Source organism: Thunnus albacares, chromosome 12 (genome assembly GCF_914725855.1).
Source record: "Thunnus albacares chromosome 12, fThuAlb1.1, whole genome shotgun sequence".
NCBI lineage: Eukaryota > Metazoa > Chordata > Actinopteri > Scombriformes > Scombridae > Thunnus > Thunnus albacares.
The window spans coordinates 8835508-8850002 of NC_058117.1; the positions used below are offsets into that span (position 1 = coordinate 8835508).

At 42.7% G+C, this 14495-nt stretch overlaps 1 protein-coding gene across 1 annotated transcript in view; it reads right to left on the minus strand.

Annotated features, from left to right (window-relative positions):
• Positions 1-14495, minus strand: part of LOC122993367 (complement component C8 beta chain-like) — a 50976-nt gene that overhangs the window by 22369 nt on the left and 14112 nt on the right. The window contains exons 2-3 of the mRNA XM_044367494.1: positions 10498-11113; positions 2738-2877 (exon numbers count right to left, since the gene is read on the minus strand). Coding sequence (XP_044223429.1) covers positions 2738-2877; positions 10498-10567 — 210 coding nt within the window. The 5' untranslated portion in view covers positions 10568-11113. The remainder of the gene's footprint in view (positions 1-2737; positions 2878-10497; positions 11114-14495) is intronic.

Sequence of the window (14495 nt, forward strand, 5' to 3'; positions counted from 1 at the left end):
CGGATAAAGAGCAGAACAAGCAACAGGGATAAGAGAGAGATGAAGTAAGTGAGAAAGAGGCGGGTGGGCAGGCGGGTGGATGTCGATGGATGTTGTCAATCAGCCATCGGCTTCTCCATTTGGTGGATTAGTCCTCAAGGCAGCGAGAGGCAGCTCAATAGAGACCCCGTCCCCTCCTCTATCCCCTGTCCAGATAATAGCAGGTCTGTATCGACCACTCCATTGACTGTTACTGGCTGGTGGGTGGTGACTACTGGAGTCAGACGGAGGGCACCGCTGAAATGTCAGATTTAGGCAGTGAAAAAGTTGTTTTATTGGACATATCACTTGGAATGGATATGGGCAATGAGAGGCTTTGCCTGCTGGCAATACTGTTCCTCCCGTGGGGCTTCCCACACATTTAAGCTCCAGCAAAGTCTGAGAGAAGATACTTAAAAAGCCATGCATATACGTTCTCTTTCATCCTGTAGCCACCTACTTCAAAGATGCTTATGTGCCACTTCTTTTACCAACAAAGACAGTGATAAGTATTCCCTGCCTTTTACTTTGGAGCCTGTAAACACAGTTGCCGTTTAAGAGGATACAAAATAAATTGAAGAGAGGAAGCACACAATTTCTGAGTGATATAGGTCATTTATTTTGATAATTGAAATAAATAGTTTGGATGGTGGTTTCTTTTTTACCCTAACCAAAGCTAATCATACAAGAGCAAAAGTGTAAGGATTTGATTAAACAGAGTGTGCTGCCATAGTAACCTAATCCAGCATTACTTCCAAGGCCTAGGGGCATTGCACACTGTATTATTTTGAGGGGTTACAGGTCGCATTATAAAAAGCCCAATTCACGACTAGCACATCCACTGTGCAGTATTTCCCTCCTGTGTGGAAGCTGGTCTTGGATGTTGCTACATCAGAGTGGGGCAAAGTTAGCGGCTCTATCCAAGTCTATTGGATTCGGGGAAATTTACACTCCTGCCAAACTCATTATCTAAGATAGCATTATGTTCGCCAAACACATTAGCCCTCATTGTAAAAGCCTTTTTCTTGTAATGTTAAAAGTCAAAATACAAATAAGAAAATATATATAACCTTTGTTAGCTAAGTATGTAAATGGACTGTACTTGTATAGCGCCTTTCTAGTCTTCCGACCACTCAAAGTGCTTTTACACTACGAATCACATTCACCCATTCACACACATTCATACGCTGAATGGGTACAGGGGCTACCATGCAAGGTCCCAACCTACCCATCAGAGGAAGCTAACCATTCACACACATTCATACACTGATGGCACATCAGGGGCAATTTGGGGTTAAGTGTCTTGCCCAAGGACACATCGGCATGTGGACTAAAGGAGCCGGGAATCGAACCGCCAATCTTCCAATTAGTGGACGACCCGCTCTACCTCCTGAGCCACAGCCGCCCAATGTAAGCTAAGCAGCCAAACAGGGTTTTAAAATCCGACAGTTGTCCTTTCAGATGACTAAACTGATGGTCGCTAGCGAGAAATGAGTAGGCTGCTTTTGTCTCCTGTCTGAAATTGAGGACACATTGTTTCAAAAATTACCAGGAATTTCAAGTGGTTAATATGCCCCCATTATCATTGTAAACTGCATATGTGCTATGCCAGAGTGGAAAGCTTGACAGGCCTAGCAACAGTAACAAAGGGGGCAACACTTTGCGAACAGTCAAGTTCAGAACATTTTAATAGACCCTTTTCGCAGCAGACATCTTGATTGGCAAAGCAAGAAGAGCTCGGGTGTAAATAATAACCTTACTGATGGCTCCATTCCATTAATTGTCCAAATAAGTCATGTCAGTGAGTGAGCATGCACAATATCAGAGCCCTGGACCTAGCTAACCTGAATGTAATGAAGCCATCATTAATGTTATTAATGTCACCTGTGTTTTCCTGCTTGACAAGTCAAAATGTCTGACATGAAAAGGGTCTATACACATACTGCACAATAAGTTTAATATTACTTTCATCCACAATCAGACTGTTTTTCGAAATTGTCACTTAGGACTGAGTCTAACCTCATTTCCTTGCAATATTCTGTTAAGAACAGAGCAAAAATATTATCTGGGTCACAATTTCACAGTTTGCACATGTGCCACAAGTATAACATCATGGACTTTGTTGTAAAAATAGCAGGCTGTGACTGACATGAGAAGACATACAAGAGGTACATAAAGTGTGGGGGTTACTGTTCTTGCAGTCACTCACCAAAAAGCGAACATGTTCTACTTAAGTGATATACTTTAAGCATCTCAGTATAGGAAGCAAAATTGCACTCCAAGGTCAAAAAAGGCTGTATGAATAAATACAGAGAAGCTTTGAGCAATTCTCAAAATACGGCAGCCTATTAGAGGGAAAATAATGAACAGAGCTGCACCTATTTTATGAGATATAAAACCAACCTTACTGTAGTTTTCTACATGACAAAGAGCTGTGAAATAATAAGGTTGGACTTTTATTTGTTCCATCTGGTCAGTTCTTTGCAGAGCTTCAGTGAGTCATATACAGGAAAAGACAGCTAGCTCCCATGACTCATTCAACAGACAATACAGACATGCCCAAGCATGCCCTCTCCAAATCTGACTGAGATGAGTGAAGAGGCTCAATAATGTCCCTGCAGACAAACTAAGACAAACACACACACACACACACACACACACACACACACACACACACACACACACACACACACAAACACACACACACACAAGTCTGTACCTTCAGCTTCATCATGGAGTCCTGGCACAGCTTGTCCCCGCGCGCCGCTGTCACCTCATCAATCCCGATCAGCTTGGCCTTGTAGCGCACACCATCTCCACGGAAACGCTTAATAAGCCCCGCCTCGCTGCGGTCCTGACCTGCGGTGGGAAAGAGGGAGACAAAAAAAGAGGATGGGAATAAGGAGGATGAAATGAAAGAGAGAATGATTACAGGAAACTAAGATGTGTGAGCTCAACTGAATCTTACAACTTGAGTTTCAGGTCCTGCTTGAATTATAGAGGCTATTACTATGTGTGTGTGTGTGTGTGTGTGTGTGTGTGTGTGTATGTGTGTATGAACTGGCTGCTCCAGTATAAATATTTATGGAACAAGAAATACAGAATGAATAGTAAATTAGCAGCAGCAAGCAAAGATTGGAAGAAAATTGAACTTGAAATTGGAAATGAAGTTGGTTTAAGCCAATGGACTAAATGAGAAAAACAACTGGAACATTGAAAACACTCTACCATCACCTATCGCATGCACGGCATTGTGGGGGATTCACACAGAAAGCTAGGGTGGAAAGTTACGGGGTGGCCAACTGGGAGTTCTTGCCCCCACGCCGCACCAACGCCCACAGTTCCCATGGGTGCTATTGGTGGTGACAAACCAGCTTGAATGGCTGCTATTGAGAGGAATCATCTCGGTCCAGCGCTCGCCCACAATCCACCAGGCCCTCACTGGGTGATGGATGTTGGGTGGTGGCAGGATGGTGGTGTGAGATGGGGAGGTGTTTGCAAGTGTGTGTCTGGATGGCCTCAGGCTTTATAGTGTTATCCCCTCCCTTCTCCCTCCCATCCCCACTGCTGATTATTCTGTCTGTCAGTCTCTGCAGCCGCCCTGACACCACCTTGACACTGACACCTTTCTCATTTTGTCTCTGCGCTGTCTGCCGTGGAACTGTTTTGATTATGTGGGCGTGAGCCTCGAGCACTGTCTCATGTGTCTACAATGTATAAACCATCCCCTCATAACCTGTGCAGGGTTTGTCAGCCGCGACGCCTCACTCCCGTAGCATTTACACAAAGAGATAGTAGGATTTCAAATCAAGGTCACCAGCACCTTGGAGATTTTAACAGTTTTCAGGCCCCTTGCTCATTCAATTCTAGGTCATGCGCCTGTACAGTGCATCAGTTAACGGCACATTTAAGTGGCTAGCTAAGCTGTGTGTGAGAAGAGGACAAGGTTTAATATCCCTAACAGAGACAGTCAGGCTGTACTCAAACACCGTATTACACCAAAATGAGCTTATTCCACCCCAGAAACACACAGTATTGCTACATCTACCAGAACACAAGTGGAATTTCTTGCTCCATTCCTGCATTTTCTGATGAAAAGTCCAAAGAAATTTTGAAAATTTAGAAAAAGAGGAAATTAACTGGCCCGTGCAAATGAAAAAAAAAAGTCCAATGCAAGTGCTTGTCTTGGCTATGCACACCCTCTCACTAATTCATGAGGGCACAATTCTCCAAAGGGGGGGGAGGGCTTGACAATGCTAAAGTCATTAAAGTCTCTAAGCAAGTGAATGTCAAATCTGGGTCTAATTTAGACTTGTTTCCCTGCCAGAGGATAATGAGTCTTATATACAGCCACCATGTACCTCTGAACATAAACCAGATGCAGCCTGGCATGCACACAACTACCGTGTAGAGAAATCATTAAATAGAGGAACTGTAGACATTGCCATGAGGCAATGTCTACAGTATATATACATGATTACAGCAGGTGCTGTTGCTTAAACCCTTCAGGACAGATGCAAGGAAGGGTGGACGTCTGCAGTAATTATTGCTGTACTTGATTTAAACCATCCTTCATACAGCGACTGTGGTCTATTCATACAGTATTATGCATTCCATCCTGATTTTACTGACTCATACACTCTGAAATGTAATGTAAAATGCATGCTGCTCCAGTTGCATTTTAAACACGATCAGTCCAATTCAGTGCAGCTCTCTCACATGAGCTTTAACCAGATGTTCTGTGCCATTTGTTTCTTTACATACAGCGTGCCATTTCCCCTAATAACACTTCAGGAGAGATTTAGAGGTTTATGCACAGATCCTCAAAAAAGTAGGCCTTGCATACCGAATGAGAGTCTTGACACAGTGGCATAACTCATGTGCTACGTGCTCTGGGTTCAGATCAAGACAAGCGAGTGTGCTGTATTTGAAAACTAAAAAGCTGCGGGGCATGCTGTTTCATGTTGTTAAAAACTGTAAGGAAGGAGAAGAGAAAGGAAGAAGGTGTGTGTGTGTATGTGTGTGTGAAAAGGGGTGACAAATATTCCTCTGGCTTTCTGGATTTACAATTACCCAAGGTTGAATGGTCCTCACAATAATTCTTGCCCATAAGCCTGCTGCTCATAATTTGTCTGACAGAGGGTTGCCTAAAGTATTGTCTACTGTTAGTCTGTGTCCAAGTGTATCCTACGCATGGCACAACATGCCTGCCATTTGGGAATCCTGGTGGTCTGAGGTCTGTGTGTCTAGGGTTAGAATCCAGCCAGAGACCTTTGTCACATGTCTCTCCCACCAATTTTTCCTGCTGCCCTCCTTTAACAATGCTCTAATAAAGACAAAAATGCGATAAAATAAAAATAATATTAAAAATTGGAGCCAGGACATCACAGGGTTTCAAACCAAACGCTACAATCACCCACCTGAAACACAGGCCCTGCACCAGGACCATGCAGAGAACAATTACTGTGAGCCCTGCTTCATACTGTTTCAGGGCTCGTCTCTGATCACAGTGTTGCATCTTCCTCCTTGCCACACTAGAATGGGGACAGTGAAGGGACAGATGGCAACAGATGGAGAGTCAGAAGTGCCCCTCCAGATATAAGGACTTGGCAACAAGAAACTTTTTGTTGGGGATCCGGGCATCGAGGCAGCTTAACCTTTGAACTTTTCTGAGTGTGCATCCGTGTCTGCTTGTCTGTTTCTGTCAATGTCCCTGTCTGCCAGTAGGCCACACAGGCCATTCATTTAGCTATAATGAAAGGGTACAGATATGCCTACTGAGCCGTGTTTTTCACTGACATGCAATACACAATATTAACCATTATCTTTGCGTGGGACATTTGATATCTGTCAAATGAAAGCACTAGGTATGTCTTATCAGCGCAGGGGGGCTGATGACTTTAAGCAGCAGTGAGGAGAATGGATGTATTCGGAAGGCAAATCTGTCCCTGCCATCTGCCTCCTCCATGTGCACAAAATAACTTTCATAAGCCTCAGCAAACGCACAGACACACATTCACAAACATTAACAGCAGCGCTTGTGCCTTCGTCTAACTCACACTGATGACACAAAATTCCTCTACCCAACTTTGGCATTTAACACAAGATCGAGGTTTTGGTTAAACGACAGATCGTTAAAGCAGTTAACGGAGTTAATGAGGGGTATTGTGCACATCGTCAATGCAGTGGATAGACCATTGACTCACTGCAGAGTTACATGCAGGTATTGATGTGTGCTGGGTGGTGATTGAGCAAGACAGTTTTTTTAAGGTAAGGGCTCCACAATGCTCTCATCACATTGATAGTGAAGCAGTGTGATGAAACAGCTGGATAAGTGTGCCAGCAAATGATTTGGTCAAATGTGGGAAATTGTGTTTGAATAGGGCGAAATGGTTAGTATTTGCACAGCCTCTTATAATCTTTCCAATGTCATACATTCAGTATGAGAGGTGACTGGTGATTTAATCTGCTGTTTGCCTCCCTCTGTCTCTCTCTGTCTGTTTACTGTCTCTCCATCTTTCTCTCTTAATGTCTCTCTGTCCTCCATTCCTTGTCTCTCTTTTTAAAATGAATCATTTTTTGTGCACAGATTACAGTGGGAGAGCAACAGTTGCTATGGAGATAGAGTAAAGTCACGCATGTAAAGCAATTCTGTCGATGGGTAGAGGGGAGCTTTAGCTTTACCGTGGCAGTCAGAGTTTGCTGCAGTGAGGTTTGTTTTTTTCGAATGGTTTTGAAAGGAATGATGATTGGAAATGTAATGATATCCCTTAAACAAAAATACAAGGTAGTGTGTCCATTATCTCCCCTTAATATTAGGGTTGGTTTCTATTTTATGTAAATATTCCTTTATACTCTGAAATGCACCATTTAAAAGAATTATGTTGCAATATGCAAAACATAAGCATAGCACACATTAAAGGTAAGACTGAAGATATTCAGCTTTTTCTTATTGTCAACAAATCCCATGAAAAGACCAAAACCAACAATGAATGTATTGTACTGACATGATGCACAGTAAAGTGTAGTAATGTGATTAATTACTGCAGTAGTTTAAAGAATGACAATTTGAAATTCCATAATTACACTGGACTTTTTCGGAAGACGTTTTGACTTGTCACAGTAGGAAAAGCACAGGTGTAAATAATCAAATGAATGTAGGCTGGACTCTATTTAGCTGTTTCAGTTTCAGGTCCTGGTATTGTGCTTGCTGGCTTGTGACTTACTGGGACACAGAGCCATCATTAAAGGGGACGTATTATGCTTTTCCTTATTTTCAGACATAATGTCACAATGTCGGATGTTAACGTTAAAAGTGGCCGACGTGTCAGATAACGAGGTAAACGTATATAGCAGTAATCCCTGTGAGCAGAAAGCAGCAGCTTCAGACTGCTCTGAACGCTCGGTTTCAAACGTTTTTTTCTACTTTCAGCCCGAGCTGACATGAGTTCGTGACAGATTTCTTTATATGGACATCTGCTACGTGCACAGCGCGCGAGTTCGCTGCTCTGCAGTAGTTACACCAAGCCACGTCTGCAGCTCTTCATAAAACATCATCATCACTATGGCTGTTTCTGCTCGTACTCTTCCTCCATGCGTTATTTCTAACTGATCCACTGAACAAATAGCTACAAATAGCTCCATATGTTGTTGTTTTGACCGGTTTTTAGCGCCGCTAACAAAGCTCTGCTAAGTCAGTGAGGAACACGTTTTTACTTCCTGTAAATTCTTCACAATGAAAGTCTCCCGTTAGTTAGTCATTTAAAAGCTTTTAATTTGAAGCAGTAAAGCAGGAAATGTTTAGTTTGCAATGACGGTAAAGTTAGATAAGTTTGATACATACAGCTGGCCAATCAGAACAGAGTGGGCTCATCGGGAGGGGGGCCTTAAAGAGACAGGAGCTAAAACGAAGCGTAAGAGAAACTGTATATTGAGGGGCTGCATAAACGGCCAGTATAAGATAAATAAGGAGCTTTTTTTAACTTTGAATCATGCAGAGCTACTCTGGTGGAGTCCAAAAATAAAAAAATTAGAGTTGAAATGAGCATAATAGGTCCTCTTTAATGTTATTAGTAACACCTATCCTTTCCCTACTTTATGCCTGCTTACTTCAAATTTTATGGGTTGGTGTGTTCACTGTCTTCCCAGGAAAAGGTTGAAAGTCATTTCTGTGCGTTCAGTGGACAGCTAGGCTCATGGGCTGGAGGTGGCTAGCCTCCACCAAAAAGATGAGATACGCCTTCTGGTAAGAAAGTTGTCTTATTTACATGTTATATCTTTGTGTTAGATACTAGTTGGCCAGTGGTAAGCCTACAAGCCTACAGTTGGAGGGTGTGTAAACCCTGCGACTTCTGGAGTGCTGCCTGCAGTCACTGGGGCTAAGCTAGCTGTTGATGGTGAGTAATTACATGCAAACTGCATTGTTAGGCTTGCTTTTTGTTCAGCCATGAGTGTCATCTTCTATTTGTACCTGTAGTTTAAAAGGAATAGTTTGACATTTTGGAAAATATGCTTTTTCCTTTCCTGCTAAGAGTTAGATGAAATGTGAAGCTAAAGGTAGGAGACAGTTAGCTTTGCTCCAGCATATGAATCCCTGTGAAACCACAACTTCACAACCAAAATATCAGTTTTCAAGAGATTAAACCAATAAAATAACGTGTTAATTAGTGAGCCTTCTGTTTCCCCCTGCTTCTAGTATTTATGCTTAGCTAAGCTAATCAAAGTCTCCTGGCTCATATTTAGCGTATAGACACTTTCCAATCTAATTCAAAGCATATTTCTCAAACTGTCAAACCTTTCCTTTAAATACAGAAGATGTCACACCTTTGGTGTGAGGGAGCTGGGCTGACTAACAAAGTAATGTAACTATTAGCCTTTTGTAACAATATTACTGTATTACTGCTGTTGAGTAATTAATTAGTACGTTAACACACATAAATGAGCTACACTGTTGCACGGGGTGACATGTTCATGTCCATTACAAGGAACATGGACATGATTTACTGTGAGACAGTTCCACATATGCCATTCAGGTTGGTGAATACTCACTAAAGTGTATTAATCTACAGCTTAAATTATTCCCCAACAAATGCATTATTCAATCCTGAAAACTACTGCTGTTCCACTGCTGTTTTGAAATTTTCTCAGTCTTTTTAAGAAGTGAAGCTGTATATTTGTGATGCATTTTTATAGATTTATATCTTCAGTAGGAGTGGTGGCTTAACTGTAACAAACAGGGTAGGGAGGTCAGAAAATATGAAAAAAAGACGGAACAAATTTCACAAGAAGACAAATATAGAAAACAGATTAACCTCATGAATATAGATGGTGCTTTGCCTAAATATATATCATCAACTTGATCCTCGATAGTGTCCTTCACCTGGCCCCAGCCTGCTCACAACCACCGCTAGCTGTGCTGCCTGACAGTCTTCATTCATTTATGTTGCCCCATTTCCATTTATATGGATCTAAATAGCATCTTTGCTGATTGTGACAATGGTCCCTGCAGCACATGTGATTAACATGGTAAAGTCAGGGGCTGATAGCCTGTGCTGATAGCCCTCTCCTATGAGCCGCATGGCCACGTGTGTAATAGTCCCCTCGCTCTGCTCTCCCCCCTCCACTTAGCTCAAATCGATGGGCCCTCCTCCAGCCCAGCCATTTATCTGAGCAAGCCGACAGAGCCAGTGAAACAGCCACAGAGGACCTGGCCCCGCGGCCTTGTTACAGCTAGCTCGCAGTAGCCAGATTTACTGGACTAGCTGGAGTGGCTTTATTCATGGATGGAAAAATGAGTAAAAAAAAAAAAAAGAGGATGAGGAGAGGGAAAGGCAAATGAGAAAGCATCCTCTTCTTGCTCACTTCCTTCTCCCCTCCCTCTGAATCTCACTCTTTCTACCTCTCTATCTCCACTTCTTTCCTCCTCTCAGCCAATTCAATCCCATTTCAATCTCCCAGTGAACGTTCGAAGAATGCCTCGTCCTATTACATCACTTATGCTGTTCATCAAAGCGACAGGGTGTGAATTACCCTGTCCATGACACCTAAATCATGCCACTACCAAACCCTGGGGCTACACGGAATAGCTGTTACTACATCTGGATCCCTGGGATGAGACAGGGAGCCTCTCGGCGAGCTTGACAGAGTGAAGCCTCTCTTCATGTAGTCCAGTGTTATTTAGCTCCATCCAAACATGGCTTTAAGTTATGTTCGCTGCCTGCCAAACACGGGAAAGTAAACCCTGCCAGTTTCCCATTTTGTCTTGACTCCATTTCTCCATGTCTTTGTTGCATTTTGAGTATTTTCACTCAACATTATGCTAGATAGCATGGTTTTATCTCAATACACACAATTACAGACACAATGTGAACCTAATATTTTACATGTGTTTCCACTGTCACCTGCATTAAAGAATTGTTGTAGAACTAATGAATTATTGTCTCAGAGATGAGGGATTTTGGTAAGTATTATCTCACATACCTTTGATCCTCCTAGACTCCTTTCGTTGGCTGGTTTTGACACCCGGCTGGAGCTCGGCCTCTGCTGACATCCTCCACTGCTGAGTCCCTTATCCTGCTCACAGCAGATCCACCATGGGTTAGCAGCACACTAGCTAATCCTCCAACTCCCAGTGTCCAGTTCCCCCACTCTGGTCTTTCTCACAGTCGCGCTACAGTGGAGAAAATCTCTTTCAAATCCATGGTGAGATTTATTGTCCTCCTCAATAAATGAAGATCCAGCATTGATAAGTACCCTCCGTCACTGCTGGCCCATGGTGTTTGAGTATGGCTAAACAACACGTGAAAAGATGACTGAGTTATGAGCTTGGTGATCCTCTCGAGAACAGCTTCAGATCAGATTTGACATCTTCTGGAGTGCATCTGAGTTCTCTCCCTGAAGGTCAAGTATCACATGGTCCACTGTTGCTCTTTTCTGAAGGTCCACCTATCGCTCAGGAGTAATTCCCCCCAGGGGAGGCTGCAACATTGATTGAATCAAATATTGTTCTTCAGTGTAGGTCAGGAGTGGATATTATTCCTCGGTGGAGTACTTCAGATGCAGTCCGACAGCCCATCACAGTCACTTGCTCTGAGCACTGCAAGGCGAGGAGATGACAGTTAATGTTAAGCTGGCGATGGTTAAAAATTAAAATCACAAACACATGCCACTTGATAACTCATTACAAGATTAATTTAACATAAGAAATGGCAGGCACCAATTTAACAAATCAACAAAGATGTTATTATCTCTTCTGGATCATCAATCCTTAATGAGGGTGTAGCAAACGCTTACTGTTCAGCGCCCACCCTTGAAGGAGACCTGTGGTGAAATATTTGATTCTCTTGTTTTATGTACTGCTTGTGAGTAAATATAGCACATTAAAGCATGACCAGTGCTTCTGTGCATGCAAAGCAAATTTTCAGAAGATGGATTGTTAACGCTTCTTGCTCAGGCCAACAGCACGAGAGGAGGGGAAGTAGCAGAGAGCGATGAATGACAGGCTGTTTCAAAGCAAACTGTGGTGGGAATCCTGGCACAGTTGTCTATAAACTGGAACCCCCCACATTGTGCTTTAATGCCCTTGAATCATACACTGCTAACACGGGGGCCGTGCCAAGCTGGCACTGTGGTTGGCACCGCTTCTGTTGGCATGGTGACGGGCCATTGTGGAAAAGGAGGCCTTCAGCCTACCCTGGCCTGAATAGAGCTGCTCCACATCGAGCAGTGGGCACACATTATCCTGTGTGACATTGTCTGACATTGTGAGCGTTTGTGATGAGAGTGAGTGAGAATGTAGGTAAGAGGAGCGTCATCTGAGTATCATTTTTGAATGTATTTTAAAAATACTTCACGTTTATACTCTGCGTTCTTTCAACAATTTGCCTCTTCTTTAAACTGTTTCTGATGTAAGGCAGAAAAGATTTAAGGACATGACTTATTAAAGTGTCACTCAGATTTCAAAAAGCATATTTTCACACTTGACTTCATTTTTTCAGCACCAAAAATGGAATTTCATTCATCTCCATTGCATTAGTGTGGCAGCTGTTCGGCTAGTAGCTCCACTGGTGACCTCGACACTACATAAGTTTGGTCACATACAGTGAGGTGTACACTTAGGCAAACCATAGGAGAAATATCCAAATTATTATTTTATTCAAGAGCAGGTTGTATCCTCAAAGGTATATTTTTGATCCCACAGGTATCTGCACAGAATGATAAAATGATTGCCTGGTGGGAAACCAATGTTTAAATACTGTATTCCCATTCCCATATTGCGCTGCCACTGCTGCAGAATTACAGAATAATATGGGGAGTGCTGAGGTCACAAATGGGGCTACATGGCTTCCATTATATGTCGGTGAGAAAATGTTTTTTTCTGTACTTTGGGTGAAGCAACTCTTTGAGATGGACATTTCTGTTATATATGTATGCGTAGAACAAATGAAATAGTCACTCCACAGCCGTGTCTGCCTCCTGCTTTTCCTGCAGACGAGTCTTTCAACCCTCCCATTATTCCAAAATGAGCTGTGATGCTAAGACACATTTCATTTCCTTGAACAACAGGTCATTGTGGTTGCCTCATCACCGACAGTTCTCCTTGTGCATGGTTGTCTAGACCATGTGTCACCCCTCATGTGTGCTCATGAGGCAGATAATGTCACCCAGGTCCAGGGGAAGGGGCAGTCTCCCCATAAGTACGTCTCAGATGTAGCCTTGGAGTAATGGGAGAGGTATTTTCCATGTCACAAAGAACCTTATCAGAATGTAATTTTCATTACCAACGAGGGAGATATGCCTCATTGTATTTGACGGAAGAGCGATTTAATGTGATGTACGGCTGCTTTTCAAAACCAATGCTATCTAGGTCACCCAGACTCCACAATCTGCTCCGTGTTTTAACAGCTCCCAGTGTCTCTTATGATTTGGGTCAGAGTTAACGAGCATCACTCATTTCTCCAGCTACTCTGTAACTGTTAGGGGATGTCAAAAGCCCTTGACAAAAGCCACCCTTTATTTATTAATTTGTTCATTTTAGTACAACCTCTCTCAAGTGCAAAGAAAAACTTCCTTGAGGGAAGTCAATTTCATTTCTGCTTGCATTTCTTTTATTTCCCTCCATCAACCCACTGCTGTCTTTGTCTCTGTCTCTGTCTGCCTGTCTGCCAGTATTTCACAAATCATCTCTGGAGATGTTTGTTTCCTGCTTGCGTCAGAATCTTTACCCTGTAACCGGATTATTGAACAAAAACAGGCATGCTGTGAGAAAACCTGATGTATGGCAACTCTCTCTCCCTTAACATTAAGCACATCAATCATGCAAGCCATTGATTCTTCAGGAGAGGAGTTTGAGCGTATACCTTCACAAGGCGGACTAGACCCCCTGGGCACCATGCAGGTACATATATCTTGTCATGCAGCTTTGGTGCATTGGGATGAGATGTGATCTGAATCTTTGTTGTGAAGAGAAACCATTCTGTCTTTGCCATTTTGATCAGTTTGTCAGAAGCCTACATCCTTTAGAGAGTTGAAGTACAGGTAAATCAAAACACTCCAGTAACACTATAAACTGGCATCATGATCAAAAATAACATATACAGTAATATGTTGTTACTGTTTTCAATTCTTTATAACTATTTAATTAATGCACAAACCATATAATAGGGAATTAGCTTGAAATGACATGAGTTTTTTATTTATTTAAAATAAAACTATGATTTTGTTCTTTGATTTATGTTGGCGAGACAAAACCTTGTAATTTCCATCAATTATATTGAGTTCTATCTTTATAGCCGTCTCCATGGATGAAAATGATTCACTAAGTATAATGAGATATCCAATCATGTTTACCATCTCAGAAATATAATGTGCAATCACAGAACACGAGTTGATTCTCAAATTAGATCATTCTTGAGATTCTTTTAAGCTCCTGCATTCCAGTAAGTAACGTTTCCTCATGAGACTGGTGTTTAATAGACTGCACAATCAACCTCATATAGTGAGACAAGCCTCTGTGCATCCTGCCACCGACGAGTAACAAAGGTTGAACAGTCATCTATCACTGGATATGGCCAATTACACCTCCATTCACTGCGGTCCCGACGGAAGGCGCAGTCTGTGCTTTCCAGCTTGCTTGTGACTGGTGAGGAGCAGGGAGGCCCCGTCCCCAGGACCATCTCTATCGCTTCCTGGCCAAGGCTGGCATGGCCCAGAGCTGGTGGAACGTTTGTTCGACAGACCGGCTTTGGCACCTTGCGCTGGTCATCTTTGTTACAAAATGCCCCCCAGCTTATGGACTGGGACACAACTGTCACAACCTGGCCTAGCAAAGCTCCTCTGAATAGCCCTGCTGTGTTACCTTGTGTCACCGATGGCAACAAAGGCCCACCAACAACTGCTTTATCCACTCCATACATAAAGCCTTTAATCTGTGTTGTTGTGAAATGCTATATTTTCCCAGGGTTAGACCTTTTATTCTC